General features: G+C 43.1%; 1 protein-coding gene across 1 annotated transcript in view; it reads left to right on the top strand.

The window, feature by feature from the left end:
• Positions 1-4,110: 4,110 nt before the first annotated feature.
• Positions 4,111-19,614, top strand: part of Fa2h (fatty acid 2-hydroxylase) — a 50,935-nt gene continuing 35,431 nt past the window's right edge. Inside the window, exon 1 of the mRNA XM_027933193.2 lies at positions 4,111-4,460. Coding sequence (XP_027788994.2) covers positions 4,191-4,460 — 270 coding nt within the window. The 5' untranslated portion in view covers positions 4,111-4,190. The remainder of the gene's footprint in view (positions 4,461-19,614) is intronic.

Genomic DNA, 19,614 nt, shown 5'->3' with positions numbered 1-19,614 from the left:
TCCCATCTACGTATGATAATCAAAGTCATAAATGCATTCTACTGTCATGGATAACTGATTAAAATAAATTTAAAAAATTTTAAAAAAGAAATGCAGTGGAGGGCTGGGATTATGGCTCAGTGGCAGAGTGCTTGCCTCACAAGTATGAGGCACTGGGTTTGATCCCCAGCACCACATACAATAAATAAATAAAGGTATTGTGTCTATCTACAACTACAAAAGCATATTTTTAAAATACAGTGGAATTATGATTGGGATGGTGTTGAACCTTCAGATCATTTGGAGGAGAATTGGGATCAAATATTGAGGTAGTAATCCATGAACTTTGTAACTTGTTATATCCATGTATTTAATTTTTCGTCTTTTGGTACTGGGAATTGAACCCAGGGGCACTTAACCACTGAGCCACATCCTTTTTTTTTTTTTAATTTTATTTAGAGACAGGATCTCACAGAGTTGTTTAATGTCTGAGCAACTTAGCCTCTCTAAGTTGCTGAGGCTGGCTTTGAATTCTTGATCCTTCTGTCTCAGTCTCTGGAGCAGCTGAGATTACAGGTGAGCGGCACTGGGCTTGGCTACATATTTAATTTATTTATAGATTCTTTCATTTTTCTTGGTAGCACTTTTGTAGCTTTTAGTTAAAAGTTTTAGGTTTTTTGTCAAATTTATTCTCATACATTTTATTTTTGGGCACTATTATAAATAAAATTTTAAAATATTTTCTAATTATTTGCAGCTATATAATTTAAATACTATTGAGTTTTATATTTTGACCTTGGATTCTGTGGAATTTCTAAATTCATTGTCAGGTCTAGTTTCTTTGCTGAGATTTTCTTTTTTTTTCCCTTAATATTTATTTTTTAGTTGTATTCGGACACAATACCTTTATTTTGTTTATTTGTTTTTATGTGGTACTGAGGATCAGACCCAGGGCCTCTCATGTACTAGGTGAGCACTCTACCACAGAGCCACAACCCCAGCCCCCCTCTTTGCTGAGATTTTCAATGTAAGCAATTCTGTTATCTACAAGTAGAGTTTTACTCCTTTATTACTGCTCTTTAGGCCTTTTCTTTTGCTTTTCTTATACAACTGGCTAGAACCTCTAATACAATGTTAAATATCAGTGATAGAGTAGACATATTAGTCTTGTTGTCAATTTTTTAGGGCCAGGGATTTTCATACATCTTTCACAGGGATTTAAAATTAGCATAACCATTTAGAAGTTAATTTATGTTATCTTGTAAATTTGAACACTCATAGCAATTGCACTCCTAGATATACGCACAAGAATGTTCGTAATAGAAATGAAGAGGGCCAGGGTTGTAGCTCAGGGGAAGAACACTTGTCTAGCATGTGTGAGGCACTAGTTTCGATTCTCAGCACCACATATAAATAAATAAATAAATATCCATCAACAATTAAAAACTATTTTTAAAAAACAGAAGTAAAGAAACAAGCAACTCAAATTTCTGTTAAGAGGAAAAGGAAAGTGAACAAATAAATTCACATAGTGGAATATCACATGAATATCCATTAATTTTGATGGATTGCGGTGACCCTCAACAACATGCATGAATTTTAAATAATATTGAGTGAAACATTCAAGGCCACATAAAGTTAAAACATTCAATAAAAATGATTTTCATAAAACTTAAAACCAAGCTGATCTAAGCAATATTCTCCATAGGCATATACATAGATGTGTTAAAAATATTAAAAATTAAAAATAAAGGAAAGATAAGTACAGAAGTCAGGACAGTCATCACCTTTTGGTAAACAGGAGGCAGAGAGGGAAAGTTTGGAGTATGGAAGTAGATACAAGTTTTTGGTAACAGCTCTTGGGTGGAGAGGCAGATTCAAAGGAGTTAATTATGCTATTTGTGCTTTAAAACTTACATATACTCTTTTGTTTAAGTACAAAATATTTTAAGAGAATAATTAAAACACCAAACTAATCCTTAGCATGTTATACACAGTATTCTTGTTGTATTCTATTACAATGTCCTGGAGATGGTTCCAAATCAGAACAGATAGATCTATCTCATTCTTTCTAATTGGCAATTCATGGTCTAAATATATCATAATGAATTAATAAGTTCTCATAACAATGGATATTTGGTCTATTTCTAGTCAACAAATAATAGTATTATTAATACTATTTTGATACAGTATATCTACAATACATCTTGATACAGTATATCTACAAGATCAAATTTCTAGAAGTGGAATTATTAGGGCAAAAAATGTGAGAGTTAAAATTCTGAATAGATGAATAGCTTGTTTATTCAATTTCAGACAATGACAGTTTAAGGCAATAGTAAGAAACCTAAAGGGGGTGTCCCGCAGATACTGTTGGCCAGAAGTACCCGAGTTCACCTATGAGTGTTGCTCTGGCACATGCAGAGTATTTGGAATAGAGTAGGTGTGGAAATGGAGTGAGGGTGACTATGTATTTACTATTTGAGAAAGCAAAGTGATGAAATGCCTCTAGCCCTGATGGGTGGCTGTTTCACAGTAAATTCATAGACTCAGTAGGACTCTTGCCTACTCCCTGAGGCTGAGTCAGGAGAGGTCTGGAAGGGAGACAGGGAAAGAACAGCTACTCCAACTTTGGGCCACTTCTATTGTTGGGGTGGCCCCTGAGGCATGGGAGCCAGCTTCCCACACACCACTGGCCCCAATAGGGCATAAACAGAAACAATCTTGAGATACCTTTTCCTGAGAAGGGCAAAGGACAGCAGGATGGGGCAGTCCTCAGAAACAGAAATCTTTGATTACTAATCATGAGTTCAAGGGGGTTCTCCATTGCTAGGCAAGTAAAGTTGTGTGCTATTGCGTCCTATCCTAAACAAATTGTGATGAACACACTCAGCCCTGTCCCTCAACACAACCCGCAGCCTTTACCCCACAAACTTTTTAATAACAAAGACAGTATTATTTATTCTTCAGAGTTCTCTTCCAGGGACCACAACTAGAGTGAGAGAATGAGGCACTGACCTTTGGTGCAAAATTTAAGAGCATGCCAAAAAATTCAGTTTCAAGACAAGTAATATTTTAATGTAGCATTTGAAGAATTCAAAAGTAATACAAAGAAAAATTCACAATGAACAAAATAGGCAAACTTCAAAATAAAAATGTGATCCAGCCTTGCACTTTCACAACCCTGCTTCATTATATACTGCCCTTGGTTCCACAAAAAGTGTCCAGTTCACCCTCATTTCAGTCATTTTAAGTGTACAATTCAGTATCATTAAGTAAGTAATTCAGACTGTGCAACGATATAATTCTTTTAACTATCACATTAAAATATTAACTGGGCGTGGTGGCGCACACCTGTAATCCCAGCTGCCAGGGAGGCTGAGGCAGGAGAATTGCAAGTTCAAAGCCAGCTTCAGCAACTTAGCCAGGCCCTAAGCAACTCAGCGAGACTCTGACTCTAATAAAATATTTAAAGAGGGCTGGGGGGCTGGGGATATGGCTCAAGCGATAGCGCGCTGGCCTGGTATGCGTGCAGCCCTGGTATGCGTGCAGCCCGGGTTCGATCCTCAGCACCACATACAAACAAAGATGTTGTGTCCGCCGAGAACTAAAAAATAAAAAAATAATAACAATAATAAATAAAAGATTTATATATTGTGATTACGGAGTTTCGGGGTGATGCCTTCGATTTTACACCTAAGGCAAGTGTCCCACCCGCCTTACCCTAGACGCCCGCCCTGCTTCTCCCTCTTTGGCAACTCAAAGAGCCAGAGGATCCAATAGTGTCAATTTCTCCCTTGCAGCTGCAGCAGAAGAGTTACTTATTCCAGTGGCGATTAAGCCACAGAGGGTGTTCGACTGTCCGTCGGGACAGCCACCCGCTCCGCTCGCTTCGCCCGCCCTCCTCCTGTGACCGGACACACCTGGCCGGCACGCCCTCTACCTGCTCAGGGCCACCTGGCGGGCAGCGCTCAGCGCTTGGCCCGCCCCACTCGGGTCGCGCCGGGTCTTCCTGAGGGCCAATGGGGAGGGGGCCCGTCCGAGCTCCAGCTTCGTCCCGCGAAGCGGCCAATGGGAGCGCGGCATGCAAATGAGCAGGTGCGGTGGCGGCGGGCCCGTTGCGGCCGCTGGGCTCCCGGGATGTTAGAGGCGCGCTGGGCGGCCGCCGAGCAGACGCCCGGACTTCAAGCGGCGAGCTCCGGTCTCCAGCCATGGTCCCCGCTCCGCCCCCCGCCGCCTCCTTCTCACCCGCCGAGGTCCAGCGGCGCCTGGCGGCCGGTGCCTGCTGGGTCCGCCGCGGGGCCCGCCTCTACGACCTCACCGGCTTCGTGCGGCACCATCCTGGGGGCGAGCAGCTGCTGCGATTGCGGGCGGGTCAGGACATCAGCGCCGACTTGGACGGACCACCGCACAGACACTCGGACAACGCACGCCGCTGGCTGGAGCAGTTCTACGTGGGCGAGCTGCGAGGGGACCTGCAGGTACTGCCAGACTGGAGTCACACCCTTCTCTCCTCTCCCACCCCTCCCCCAGCTCTCCATTTGAGGGCGAGTCCAGAGCACCTGCCCTCTAGGAGGACGCAAGGTGACAGCCCCCGCCCTCCCCTCCCTCTGCTTTCCCTCTCTTCTCTCCAGGTAACAGGTCACTGCCCTCCTTCCTTTCACCAGGAGCTTGGTGTTCCTTCCCAGCCTTACCTACTTAACCCGCCTCCATCCTCAAATTCGTCCACCCCCCGAGTTACCTGATCCTTCCAACTTGTTCCAACTCTGACAACTTGGATCCCTGTTTCTGTCTCCAGCCCCAACAACTCCAGTCTTTCCTTCCTTTTCCCTTATCAGCCTCTCTGTCTTTGCAACTCCTCTCGTTTTTGTTTGAATTATAGGTTTCAAGGCTCATCTGTTCTCCCCTCCCATACCACCCCATTCCTGCTTCAAAGAGACACATCCCAAGCTCTGCAAACTAACTTGCATTTCCTAGGGTGGAGGAAGGCTAGTCTTGCACCAGAGCTTCCCTGGGTGGGTGGAGAGGTCCCCACAGTATTTTGTGTGGACCGTGTCTTCCAACTCCTCAGAAGTCCCTTTATTTCTTATCCTGCATGATGGTGTGGGTGTGGAAGAGTGAAATGAAAGGCATCTGCCAGTTTTGCTGAGGAAAAGGGATTAGCACTTTGGATCCAGGCTGTGTTCTAAGCTGCACACTGCTGTATAATGAATGCGGGCTCATTGTGATATTTAAACCTTTAGTGGATCCAGGTAGGTTTGGTTATCCCCATTTTAGGATGTGGAAGCAGGCTCAGAGAGACTACTACATGTGTAAGGTCAAACATTTAGTTAGTGGAAAAGCCAAGTGCACCTGATTGCAAAACCAACCTTGTCTCCATCCTAAGGATTGGCAGGCAAGGCACACAATCCCTATCCACAGGGCTCCAGGTGGACTCAAGTCAGAAGTGAGCCGATTCCTTGTTCTCCAAGCCGGGTGGTAGGACTGGTGACACTGGGGCTATCATGCTTGTATATAAAACAACAGTTGTTCCCCACTGCTAGCTCTTGCTTTCATATCTTTGCCACTCACTATTCTGGGTAGCTCCTTTTGGGCCATCTTGCCTAATTCTTCAGCATTTATTCAGTAACTTACTTGGTTTCTTAATGGGTTAACAGCACTGTGCTAGGTACAGGTGGGTACCAATTAACAAAAAGAATATGGTTCCTGCCTTCATAGGATAAATCAGCTGGTGTGGGGGGGCATACTAATCACATGATAATTATTTAATTACATGGTGTTATCAAGTATAGATCTTGAGGGGAGGGATTCAGAGAAAGCTGTCTTGAGAAAGCAACATTTACGTGGAGAGCTAACTGATGGGTGAGGCTTAGCCAGGCAGGTGCTGGGAAGAACATTCCAGACAGAGGGAACAGCATGTGCAAAGGCTCTGAAGAGAAAGGGACAGAAATAAAACCTGCGTGACCAGAGACTGGTGGGCAAGGAGAAGGTTGTGGAAGGAGGCCAGGGATCAGCAGAGACCAGATCACATAGAGCCAATAAGTTGTGCTCAGAATTTGGGGTTTGACGATAGAAGTATTGGAAGTCAGGGAAGGGATTCAAGCAGGGGTGTGGGATGGTCAGATTTGCATCTCTGGATGAGTAACCTTACTGCAGTGCCAAGAATGAATGGAGGGAGCGCAAGGGTCTGTGAGGAGACCAGACAGAAAGCTACTGTATGACTTGTACTGCAGGGGCTGTGATGGGGGGGGGGGATGGGTACAAATTTGGGAGACTACCAAAGATAAAATGCCTGGATTTGGCATTCTGAAGTGGGAGCCCAATTTAATCTTGGAAGTTGATGCTTGGTGTCAGGTCCTGATGAAGGGGCAGAAGGTTTAGCCATAGATAGAAGAAAAACTGAGATCAGAATAGAATACTAGAGACTGCCAGGCTTGTGATGGCTCATGGGTCCTGACCTGCATTTGTAATGTGTCCTACAGACAGGAACCTTGAAGTGTAGCCTTTCCTCTTAGTACCTTTCTGAATGTCACTCCTGGCCGGCTGCTCTGAATGACCCCCACCTGCCAACTGTGTCAACCACCCAGCACTGGGGTTTGGTTTTGTCTTGCTTTGCCTGACCCTCAGGAAGGACTCAGAGGGAATACTGAGTCCACATTTGCTTCCTACCCCTGTACTCACCCTGTGGCCATGTCTCAGGCATCCTTATTTCTGGGCCCCAACCTGAGAACGTGGAGAAAACTAAAAAGGTAACAGTGCACCAAAAACTCATGGCCCAAACTTGACCCACATGGCCACAGTCCTCCCATTCTCCAGAGCCTGTCAGTTTCTGTTGACAGAGTTCTGATCTAGAAACTAGCACAAAGAATAAGGTTCTCCTTAAATTTGGGGAGAGAAGTGGTCAGAGGAAAAATCTGGGATGGGGTATCCTTTTGGAGAAAAATCTAGATGGAGAGGAGACATTCATGTTCTTCTCTCTAGCTAAGTTCTCCTAGCAACCCCCAGGCTGCCTTCACCATGTCCCTCATCTCCTTCTGGACCAGGGGTGCTGATACCCGTTGAGGTGAAAGTCCCACCTGCTCCTCTAGTGTGAGGAGCAAGAGGTAAGTGCCATGGACTAGCTCTGTTGTTTGGGGCTCATTTCTAAATGGTGCCCCTGTAGGGGTCCTTCTTCCTCAGCTTGGTCCTAGGACGGAAACATACTGGCTCCTCCAAGGAGAAGGCCCCTGCCTTGCTCATTTCCCCTGTTCCCCACTTTGCCCCACCCCCCTCTATGTACGCACTTACACACACATTCACACTCACATGAAGCCACATACATAAAACAAGTCAAACTTGTTTGAGCTAACATGCTGTGAGGAGAATGAGACAAGTTCTGCTGTGGCCATGGCCTTGAACTTGGGGAAGCTGAGCTGCCCACTTTGAGCGAGTAAAGGGCCATGGCTGAGCTGGGAAATCTGGCCCTCTTGTCATCATCCCTGTCCTCTCAGGGGTCAGCAGGATCAAACTCCTCACACCAAGCAGTAAGAGCAGTGTTCTTCCAACTGTGGACATGAAGTCTATTTCTTGAGCTGCAACCAGCACTTTTTGAAAAAGAAATAGAACAACAAGATAGATACCATGTTTTCTAGATTTCAGTCATCCATGAATGGCTGTCACAGTTCTGTCCAAATTGGCATTTCACTTGAACTAATATATTTAATATTTATATTAACTCACTTTTAATTTTACCATTTACTCACCATAGGTGATAAGACTAGTGAAGTTATAGACTTTATATACCTCTTAAAATAAATGTAAAACTATTAAAATAGAAATGCTTATCCTTGTGTTCCCTAAATTAGCTTGGGCTCCACCAGTGGAGTATATGTCACACTTTGGAAAACATGCAGAGCAGGACATCTTAATCCTTATGTTCTGTGGATCGTTTCTGGAATTGATGAGAGATATGAAATTATATGTGAGAAACCTGTGAATGTGCATTTTTATAGTAAACTTTCATTACAATCTCACCAGAGTTCTTTTCCAAGCCCAAACCTGCCACCACAAAGATAACTGTCAGAGAATGGCTCATACTTTCTATTTCTATTTTTAAAATAAATATAAAACTATTAAAATAGACCTCGAAAGGTCTTATCCAGAGGCCATCTGGATAAAAGTCCTCTCTTTGAGAATACAGTGGAGAAAGATTTCCCAGATACAACACTCCAGCCACAGGTATTGGGGTAACCTGATGTCTGAAGGTCTCTGGTCACCATGACCTAATCCCACAGTGTGTCTGTCTCTGAGTATCTGGGAACTCGGCAGATTCTACCATGTGTGGTTCTGCCAGGTTTGGGGATACCATTCAGAGCTTCAGGGCTTGAGTAATTAAATGGGGATGGACAATAGGGAGGAGATCTAAGTGCAGGAAAACCTGAGGTTCCCACCCTACCCCAGGTCCCAGAGCATCTCCAGCACAGCCCAACTTGGAAAGCTGGTCTGAGCTGAGAACTCAGATTAAAGCGGATGCTTGGGGGAACTTGCTAAACTGCCCCCACCTGTAGCATGGATGGTGATGAGATGTTGCCTAGTCCAAAGGGACTGAGATCCACTTGGCCTGCAAGAGGGCCTTCAATTGGACCCTGCCTGGTCAATCAGCAGTCACTGCCCTTCACTACCTGCCTGGGACCTCCGGGCTGTGGCCAGCTGCAGTGTCAGCCAAGTCTTACCTAGAAGATAAAGCCAGGGTCCACTGACAGAGCATCAGGGGCCAAGTCACTGGCATTCCATGCCCACCCTGGAGTAAGCACGGATCCCAGGAGAGCTTCCTACTATCACCCCCAGAATTCAGCCAATAGCTTCAAGACCTAGAGTTGAAAGAGAAGGTGAGAAACTAGGTTTCTCTGGGGGAAAACAGAAAAAAAAAAAAAAAAGCAGAAATCCCAGAAACACAAGAGTAACCATCTTTGGAAAGACTCCCAGGAAGTAACCCAAACTGATGCCTGAGTAGCACCCATCATCCTCCCTTTCCTTCTTCTTTTTTCTTGTGTCACACACACTCGTCATTGGTCTATATGTAGTCTTCATTTATGTAGAAAGGTAAGAAGATCCCCAATCTCTCTAAACCCACCATGACACTGAAGCAGCCCTCACTAGGACCGCCAACACTTTCACTTCCCCAAACCTGGTAGTCAGTTCTCACCTCACTTTACCTGGCCTGGCAGTGATTCCTGACAAGCTGACCGTTGCCTCTGCTTGCTACTCCTTCCTTGCTTGGATTCTGGATGCCTTACTCTTTTGGTTTTCTGCATGAATCCATTTTCTATTGGTCCTATAATTATATACCACAAACCTAGTGACTTAAAGCAACACAGATTTATTCTCTTATAGTTCTGGAGGAGAGAAGTCAGAAATGAGCAGCAGAGCCATGTTCCTTCTAGAAGCTCTATTCTAGCCTCATCCACCATCTCAACTGCCAGTACTTCTTGACTCATGGCCCCCCGGGCTGCCTCTTCCATCATCACATCTCCTACTCTGACTCTTCTGTTTCCATCTTCCATTTATAAGTACCTTGTGATTACAATGGGCACACCCAGATACTCTAGGATAATCCTCCATCGCAAGATCTTTAAATTAATCACATCTGTAAAGTGTTTTTTGACAAGTAAAGTAACATACAGGTTCCAGACAATGTCTCATTGGGACAGACAAGAGGGAGGGAATCTGCCTACCATACCACCTGTATTGCTCATCCTTTCCTCTGAGTCTCCATTCCTGGTCTCTCTTGCTTCTCATTTCCCAGAAAAGTGAACAAAGCTTAAATGTACAGCCTGGTGACTTTTTAAACCCAGGTAGCCCTTCTGTCACCACCACCCAGATTCAGATGTAAGGCCGTCTCAGCACCTATGGTGGGCTCCTGCCTCCTCCCAGCCAACGGCGCCTCCCAGAGGCGGCCACTGTGCTCACCATTTGCACCTGTCTATGAACTGCACAGAGATGGAATCATGCACTCGGCTGCCCAGCCTCCTTCACTCAGTATCATGCCTCAAAGGTCATCAGTGTTTTCCTCTTAACAGTAACTACCTCCATTGCCTGCCCTGACCTAAGGAATTCATAGGCCGGTGAAGAGAAAAGACAGGTAGTAGCTGGAGAAAGAAGGGTCAAGAGCCAGTAACTTATCAGCCATAATGAAGAATGAAATTATGGCATTTGCCGGTAAATGGATGGAACTGGAGACTAGCATGCTAAGTGAAATAAGCCAATCCCCCCAAATCAAAAGCCAAATGTTCTCTCTGATCTGTGGATGCTAACTCACAATAAGCGGTGGGGGGTGGGTAAACTGGATTAGACAAAGGGGAATGAAGGGAAGGGAGAGGGAATGGGAATAGGAAAGACAGTAGAATGAGTCGGACATTACTCTTCTATGTTCTTATATGAATACACGACCAGTGTAATTCCACATCATGTGCAACCACAAAAATGGGAACTTATACTCCATGTATGTATAATATGTCAATACATTCTACTGTCATGTATAATGAAAAAGAACAAATAATTAAAAAAAAAAAAAAGAGCCAATAACTGAGATGACAGGCCAGTCCTCAGGATCCTTGTTCTCCCTTCTGGAGCATTTCCCCTTATTACCCTGCTTTGGCAAGTGCCCCATTATGCCCAGTGCGGCAGTGTCTTGGGCATGTCTCTTCTGCACCCTGTTGCCTGTGAAGCTTTTTAAAGAGCACTCGATTGAATGATGGCCATGCCTCTAAGTCTTCAAGGGCTCCCCATTGCTATAACTTTTAAGTCCAGTTCAGATGCTTTGTCTTCCACACAGAATCTCCTTTACCTCCTCATCTAGAACCGTTTCTCCTTCTCCCAAATTCTCATAGGACTTTACCTATTTTTATATCATTCGTAACATTCTTCCTCATTTAATGTACTTTCACTATGTGTCTGATCTTCTCTGCTCTCTTTTCTACTAAACCATAAACTCTGTGAGGACTGGAATTGTCTGATTCATCTGGGTTTCTCTAGGACACACCAGCACACTGGTGAGTACCAATAGGAACTAAAAAAGATATTTGAATAAATGAATGAATGAGCTGCGTGGAAAACTCAGCTATGTGCATAATTGAAAAAAGAAAGCGATAATATTGGTATACACAAGATGCTCCAGGAATTAAAATGTAAAAAAATAATTAAAAATCTCTTTTCTGTTTATTAGCTGGAAGAGTAGAGAGCTGCTGGGAAGGAGGGAGGGCTAGCAAGGGACTCACTCATTTCCACCTTTGCCCTTAGTCAAGGTCAGAGTAAGCAGAGTATCTTCCATGCCAGGCAGTCTCTACAAGAGATAGAGTCAAGTTGACCTTGGAAAACACCAACCAAGGGCCCATATTGCTCATAGGGCTGTGGCTGTCAGTGTCCAATGGTATGCATAGCCGTGACCCAGGTTGCCTGGGTTTCCAGTCCTGTTTAATTTTTCTGGTGTCTTTTCATGTAAATTTCTCTAAAGCTTGTATTATCTCAGGGCAGTGGTTCAAAGTCTTCTCTAATCTACTCATCTGAAGTGGGCAGATGACTTTAACAACCACTCTCCCCACCAGCTCTTCTCTCTGATGGAAAAAGAGGTCTGTTGTAATAATAATAAAAAAAAATCGGGGGGCTGAGGTTGTGGCTTATCGGTAGAGAACTCACCTAGCACGTGTGATGCCCTGGGTTCGATCCTCAGCACCACATAAAATAAATAAATAAAATAAAGGTATTGTGTCCAAGTACAACTAAAAAATAAATAAATATTTTTAAAAATCGGGAAACGAGAAGCTCTGTACTAGCAGTACTCATAAAGCTTATAACTGAGAAATATAAACCTTAGACTCGGGATTTTATATTATGAGGCATTGCGCAAAGCAGAATTATCCAAATACTTTGTTTTCTTACCTTGAATAGTAGATTGCAGTGTATTTAAATAGCAGTACCAGGCAACCAAATTTGGGAGAACTTGCTTTAACATATTTGAACTACATTGCATCCAAGACGTTTTAACGTCCTGTTGTAAGAAAACTAGCAGCCAGGCCCAGTGGCAGTGGCACATACTTATAATCCCAGCTACCCAGGAAGCTGAGGCAGGAGAATCAGAAGTTCAAGGCCAGCCTGGGCAACTTTGCAAGACCCCATCTCAAAATTAAAAAGAGAGGGGCTGGAGTTGTGACTCAGCAGTAGAGCACTCGCCTAGCACAAGTGAGGCCCTGGGTTCAATCCTCAGCACCATGTAAAAATTTAAAAAATAAAGGTATTGATTGATTGATTGATTGTTTCATCCAACTACAACTAAAAAATAAATATTAAAAATGAGAAAGCATCTCCTTCAATTGAAAGTATAAAAAAATTAAAAAGTTTTTTTTAGTTCCTATTGGGGATATAGCTCAGTGGTATAAATGTCCCTGGGTTAAATCCCCAGTCCTAATCAAAAAGAAGAAGGAGGAAAAGAAGAAGGAGAAGGAGGAGGAGGGGGAGGGAGAAGAAGAAAAAAAAGAAAAAAAGATTAGAAGCCAAAAATTCCATTGTTGCAAGTACACAGGATTACACAGAGCCAGCCATACAATCTCCAAAACACTTGGTTGATAATTATCTAAGAGAATTAGTCATACTTTCTCCTTGAAGATGAAGAGTAGATAGAATTCTCGTTCTCTACATTTTCCTATGCCCAATAGGACTTTTTTTTTTTTTTTTTTTTTTTTTTTTTGCATTGCTAAGGCTTCCTAATGAAAAATGGAATCCAAGTTTTTAGGAGGTTTCTAGGAATGGCTGGTTTTCATTTATGAATTCCAAATGCTAGTAACTTGTAACAACCTCCTTAGTTACTCCAGAATAGGGATTTCCTTATGTAATAATGGAAGTTCATGGAACAGGGTGTCATTTATTCACAAAGATCAAAGACCAACCTCAGATGTTTAAGTCAGTTCAGTTTAAGTCAGTTAAGGCCATTGCTGGGGTAGAATGAGAAGCCCCTACACTGGACAGAATAAAGGTAGCTTCTGTGATCCTATATTATCCTAAATCAGAGGAAAGGCCAGACCAGCCTGGCTTCCCGGGTGCTTGCTTTCTCATCCCAGACAAGTCCTCTGGAGTGCCGAGGGTATACGGCTTAAGTTGATTGGACACAGGGCACTATGAAAACATTCAGCTGTTCCTCGGACTTAAGTAGAAGAGACCTGTAAGACTGGGATTAAAGGTCTCTTAAAGTGACTCTACCTTAAATGAAAACCAAAAATCTCATGGAAAATGGGACTAGAGATTGGGGGATGGCAATGGATTATCTCTGAAAAATACATGGAAAAGTAAATGTGTCACTGAACCATGGGGAAAAGTCCTGAGAGGTGTGCCGGTAGGGGGTTTTGTCGTGGGAGAATCTTAGAACATACCTACACAGTGAAGACTAGGTGGTGATGCCATCTTGGGGACCACCCTCATATATGCAAAAGGTTGCTATGGAGGGTGGGACTGTCTTCAGGATGAAGATGGCAGTTGTGCACCCATTCTTGAAAGATAATAAGTCAAGTAGTATTGTTTTTATACAGATGTTGCCTTTTTTCTGACAAATTTGTACCAAAGTACAATATGATGTTCAAAACTCCACTTTGGACATTCACAGCACGATTGTAAAGCCAGTCAAGCAAAGGTAACTAAGGGTGGAGAGTCTCTTGATCCGTTGATAAGCAGGTCAGTCTCTTTTAAAGGGCCTCATCCTTTGTTGAATACCCACCTATCTTCTGGTGTTAACTGGCCTAACTTTGCCAGATCCTTATTTGGCAATGGAGTTGTGAGTCAAATAGTTCTCTGTGGCTTTCATTGAATTCATGAAATTTTGATATTTTGATGTTGATTTTCAGTTTTGCTTTGCATTCTGTTACATTGCATTTTTTAAAAATACCTTTATTTATTTATTTTTATGTGGTGTTGAGGATTGAACCCAGTGCCTTGCACGTGCTAGGCGAGTGTGCTACTGCTGAGCCACAACCCCAGCCCCCTGTTACACTGCATTTTGTCCGACGATAGCAACTCCGACCATTAAAGAGAGAACACTTGGCCTAGATGGGCTGGGCAGAGTTGGGAAAGGAGGTGGTCAGTGTGTGACCAGGAACTGAATTTATGTCATCAAATGACTCATGATCTTTGCTGCCCTTTGCAACTTGAATCTTTAAGGACTTACAGAGCACTTGGATGACAATGACCCTTGTAGAACTAACAGTAACGAACCTTAAGTTTATATAGTGATTTACATTTTTAAAAATATTTCCCTGAGATTTCCATTTGAACTCTTCACATGGGTAGGGCAAATGAAGAAACCTGTAACTCAAAGAGATCCTGGAATGTCGGGTTCCTGGGTGACTGGTATTTCCATTCTGTACCCATTAGGGAGAGTTCTTCTGCCTGAGATTAAATCAAGGAAGTGCAAAGGCTTTTCTTTTGAAGCTCAGAGGGACAAGGAACAATTTAGGTTCTCTGATGGGACTGAGGTCAGGCCTCTGAAGACAGAAGAATCTTTAGGCTAGACCTGGTTGTTTTCTGGACCTCATCAACTACCTCTGTCTCTGGGATGACACGTGGTGATGTGTGCACTTGTGTGAGGGAGATTTTCCGAGTGGAGCAGGCACTCCTTCCCCCAACTCATGACTCATTCCCTGCATGTTCAGTTACTGATTAATCTGAGGGTCAAACACCCCAATCTCCTGGCAGCTGCCCTTCCATAGCATGAGGGGCTGGAGGTCAAATTGCAAAAAGGGGTGATGTGTTGGCTTGAAAAGACACCTCTGGACTCATAGGCACTGTAAGGATCCTTATTTACTGCAGCTGCACCCTGGAGTCTTGAATTTAGGCCATTTTAGTTGAACCAGGCTGGAGAATTACTTCCTTTATGAGCGATAGGGCCTGTGAGACATCCCACATCTGTGGGGCGCCTGAAATGACAATGATTTGTGGCCCCCAGAATGCTCCCCAAGGGGCCTGATGTTCCAGAGGTTAGTCTGATTTGCTTGGCCGTCACTAGTGTCTGGCCTAAGCTGAGGTGGAGGAGCAGGGGTGTGCAGGGAGGTGAACAAGTCTCTCTCCTGTTAAATGTGGAAAGGGGTTGCCAGATCAGGAAGACAGCTGCTGAGCTAAGGTTCCTGTCCACTTTGTGTGTCACGGGGGGCTATTCAGGGCAAGGTGACTTTGTTGGCCCTCAGACCCTCAGCTCCTTCCAAAAACTTGACATAGGTTGCCTGGTATCCTGTCTTCACCAGAGCTCTCCCAGACCCACAGAGAGCAAGAGGGGACACCTGGGAGGTGACAATTGCCCTCAAGATGTGAGTCCATCTGCATGAGGTAGAACATGCTTCATTTAGGGGCCCTGCTACTCTACCAGGTGCAAGGTGTCAAGCCACTGTGGTGGTGACTCTGAGCAGCACTACCCAAGACTGCCATTACTTCTGGAATGTCAGGCTGGCAGAGGTGACCCTCCAATGGGAAGGGAGGGAATTTCTAAAGTCATTTCTATTTGGGTTTCCCTTGTTTGTGTTCTTTACAAAACATCATTGAAGTACATGCTGGTGACACACTGGAGTGCATCAAACAGGCTTAAGAGCAGAGCCGTTAGCGGAAGGGAATAAAGGAGTGGACACTTCTTGCTGCTGCTTCCCCCGTGCTTGAACTCCCTCCAAAGGAGAGTTCCTTCTCCACCTTGACCCCATGGAGTCAAGCTGATCCCAGCCAATGGGCCTGTCAGCCCATCTCAACAGTCAATATCAGGCTGTTTCCAAGATGGCGGTTGCTCTGATCTGGGGAAGAGGTCCTGCAGGAAGATTTACATGTCATGACTGTAACACATGCTGTACTATGTACATATGAATTTAAAGTAAAGACTGACAGAAGTTCCCTTATGGAAAGAAATTACTCCTGGAGTTCTGACTCCTAGTTGCAACCTTTTCTAAATACCGTCTCTGTTCTAGGCTAAGGGCATCAAAGATGTTCCAGAGTAGATATCAAGGTCCTGGAAGCTGGGTCAAGGGAGAACCTGCCAGGCACAGAGGAAGGAACAGGACCTGCTAGGCAGAGGACCAAGGGAAGGCATGAACTTTGGTGCAGAGCCAGGCAGCCAGTGATGACAGCAGAGTTTGCAGGGAGCCACTTGGCTTTGAGCCTCACACGTAGCCAGGATCTGTGGCCTTCAGAGGGTTCCCCTGGACTGTTCCAGATATAGGATACAGTACCTGCTAAAAGTGCCAAGAAGGAACGTGGTCCTGGACTGTTTCCAGTCCACTGTGTCCCATAACTGTTTATTTTTTTATTGGTGTATTTTAATTATACACAGTAGTGGAATTTATTATGGCATATTCATATGCACATACAATGTAATCTGATCAGTCTCATTCCCCAGCATCCCCTCCCTCTCTGGTTTTTGCTTGTTTGTTTTGTTTTGTTTTTTAAAATTTTTTTAGTTATAGGTGGACACAATGCCTTTATTTTTATTTATTTATTTTTTTAATGTGTGGCTGAGAATTGAACCCAGTGCCTCACCTGTACAACCCCAGCCCCTGTTTTCTGTCTTTTTTTTTTCCCGCTGGTACAGGGAATTGAACCTAGGGATACTACCACTGAGATACATCCCAAGCCCTTTGTGTTTTTTATTATATTTTGACAGGATCTCACTAAATTGCCCAGACTAGCCTTGAACTTTCCATTCTCCAGCCTTAGCCTCCCAAATTGCTGGGATTACAGGTGTGGACCACCATGCCCAGCCAGAAATTCTGGTTTTAATTAACATTAATCGATACTCGCTAAGGACATCTCATTAGAGTTGTTAAAGGCTTATCATATTCAGCAGTCTTCCATTTACCAGGGTGAGGATAGGATAGTTGATGAAAATTATACTGTAGAATCCCACCTTTTTCTCTCTCATAGTTATATATAGTTTACAAAATTTAAATAAAGGAATATATCTCCCACCCTAAGCCCTCTATAAATAAGGTCAATAACGTCTTGTGCAGCCTCCCAGAAATATTCCATATGTGCACACACAGTCTTCTTCCTTTCTTTCTTTCTTTCTTTTTTTTTTTTTTTTTTTGTGGTGCTGGGTATTGAACTCAGGGCCTTGTGCATGTGAGGCAAACACTTTATCGACTGAGCTATGTCCCCAGCCCTTCTTCCTTTATTTATAGCATAAAGAAATCATATGAGGGGCTGGGGATGTGGCTCAAGTGGTAGTGTACTTGCCTGGCATGCACAGGGCGCTGGGTTCGATCCTCAACAATACATAAAAATAAAAAATATAGATATTGTGTCTACCTAAAACTAAAAAATAAAAAAATTTAAAAAAATAAAAAAAAAAAAAGAAATCATATGATACATTCTGGTCCACAAACTGCTGCTTTTTTGCCTAAAGTCATATTTTGTACTTTTTAACAACATCAGCAGGAGAGGAAAAAGAATCCATTTACTTCATTCTTTTTAAATAGCTATTCCTGTCGATTTTCTACTTATTGCAGCCTTACACAGTGGTTTTGCATAGAAGTGCAAATAAGTTTGTAAAATATAGTCCTAGGTTTGAAATTTCTAGATTAAAATAATATGCACTTTACATTTTGATGGATATTACCAAATTGCCCTCTAATTTAAACCAATTTAAACTCCCTTCAAAATGTCTAAGAATGTCTGTTTCTCCACACTCTTGCCAATGATGTATGTTATCAGTATTTTTTACCTTTGCCAATAGGTGAAAAAAGTTGTTCATTGGTTAAATTTGTATTTATAGAATGTATAAGAGAGGTGTGATGTCTTTTCATGTTTCTGAATTATTTGCACGTATCTATAGCCTTCATCCAGCTTCTGATTGCCTGGTTGCCTTTTCTTATTGATTTATGATCACTCCTTAGGTATAAAGGATATTAACCCCTTCTCCATCATCTAATTTACTCTTTTCCCTTCACTTTTCATTTATGTTTTGATTTGGTTAATATTTTTTCTCCATACAAGCTTTGAAATTTTCCATGTAGTTAAAACATCCCAGTTTGATCATTCTTAGAAAGACCTCCCTGTTTTACGATTTTATACTTAAAGAAACTCTCAGCATCCTTCTAACAAGTTTCTGCTTAATGTTTTTTCCTTGTTCTAAATGTTTTACTTCCCTGAAGTTCCCCCCCACACACAAATGACTAACTGGTTGTCCTAGTAGATTTATGAAATAATCTTTTTCCTATTTTTTAAAAGACAACTTTATCACATATCAATCATTTACATATATTTTAAAAACTATTTTTTGTAGTATTCTGGGCCAATGGGATCACTAATTTTTTATTAGGTTTTTAACATTCACTTGTTTTTTCCTACTTTCAATTTAGCCAAGATTATGCTTCACTGGAAAAGGCAAAGGGCAGGGTAAGAGCCAAGATTCATCCTCGGTCACATTGCTGGCTTTGGGGACACAGTTGAATCTGACTTTCAGAGGCTGGGGCTGCCCAGCTTGCTTGGGACCCTGAGGTCGGAGAGCCAGAGCAAGGGAGGAACCCCATGCAGATGTAGGCCCCAGTCAGGGAACCCATGGGTGAGGGGTGGAGGAGGGTCCAAAGTGGGGGCTGTCCAGGCAGTCATGGAATGAGAGCAATTCCAGCTGGGGAATGCACAGATAGGGAGGGGTGTGAAAGGAGAATGTGGAAGCAGCCTTGCCCTTGAGCTCAGCATGGGAGGGGGGAGGTTCTGTGCACCCTTCCTGCTCAATGTTTATAGTCTGTGTTTGGAGGAGAGGCCCATAGGTCAGGTTGGATGTGTGTGGGGATGGCCAGAGGCCAGGAGAACCAGAAAGCAGTCATGTTTGCTAGCAGGGAGCCTGGTACCTCTCTTGGAGATTAAAGAGTTATTTAGCATATGGTGATATTAAAAAAACAGCCCCGTAAATCTCAAACTTCTTGACCCTCTGGCCAAGAGAAATATATTCCCCCACTTACTTTCTGTTTCCCTCATTAGAATTGCATGAAAGCTTATTGATTTCTGGGACTTTCTGGGGTGGTGGAAATATTCTATATCTTGATTTGAACACTGGTTACAAGAAGATAAAGTTGTTAAAACTTCTATAGCCTTAGTTAAGGTCAGTACATTTTTTTTTTTTTTTTTTACTATATCAATAGATACTCCATGAGGGTAAAAGGAGAGATAAATAAACTTGGCACAGATTTCATTTTCACATCTAAGGATGTGACCTCACAATTTCAGGAGTTACGTGTTGGTATACACATGCCTTTTAAGGATTATTTTTAAAAAGAAATAATAGAATGTGAATGGGGAAATTCAGTACAGGGGATGCAAGTAAGTATTCATAGTGAAATGTTTGCAGCTTTGCTGCATATTTGAGATTTTTCATAGTAAAAGGTTGAAAGAAATATTAAGTAGTTATCTTGCAGAAATCAAGATATCACAGATTTGTGTGTGTGTGCACGTGCATGTGTGTGCTAGGGCTGAACCCAGGCCCTTACGCCTGCTAAGCAAGCAAGCACTGTACCACTGAGCTGCACCCCTGACCCACTCACAAATATGTTCTTAAAGGAAATGTGGGAAAATAAAATAATAGCACACAAATGGTTATTTGCAGCAAAGGATCGCATTTCCAATGATGCTGTGTTAGTTTTC

This window comes from Marmota flaviventris, chromosome 18 (genome assembly GCF_047511675.1).
Source record: "Marmota flaviventris isolate mMarFla1 chromosome 18, mMarFla1.hap1, whole genome shotgun sequence".
NCBI classification, from domain to species: Eukaryota; Metazoa; Chordata; class Mammalia; order Rodentia; family Sciuridae; genus Marmota; species Marmota flaviventris.
The sequence above is the reverse complement of the archived record's forward strand: the minus strand, read 5'-3'. Positions and strand labels throughout refer to the sequence as shown.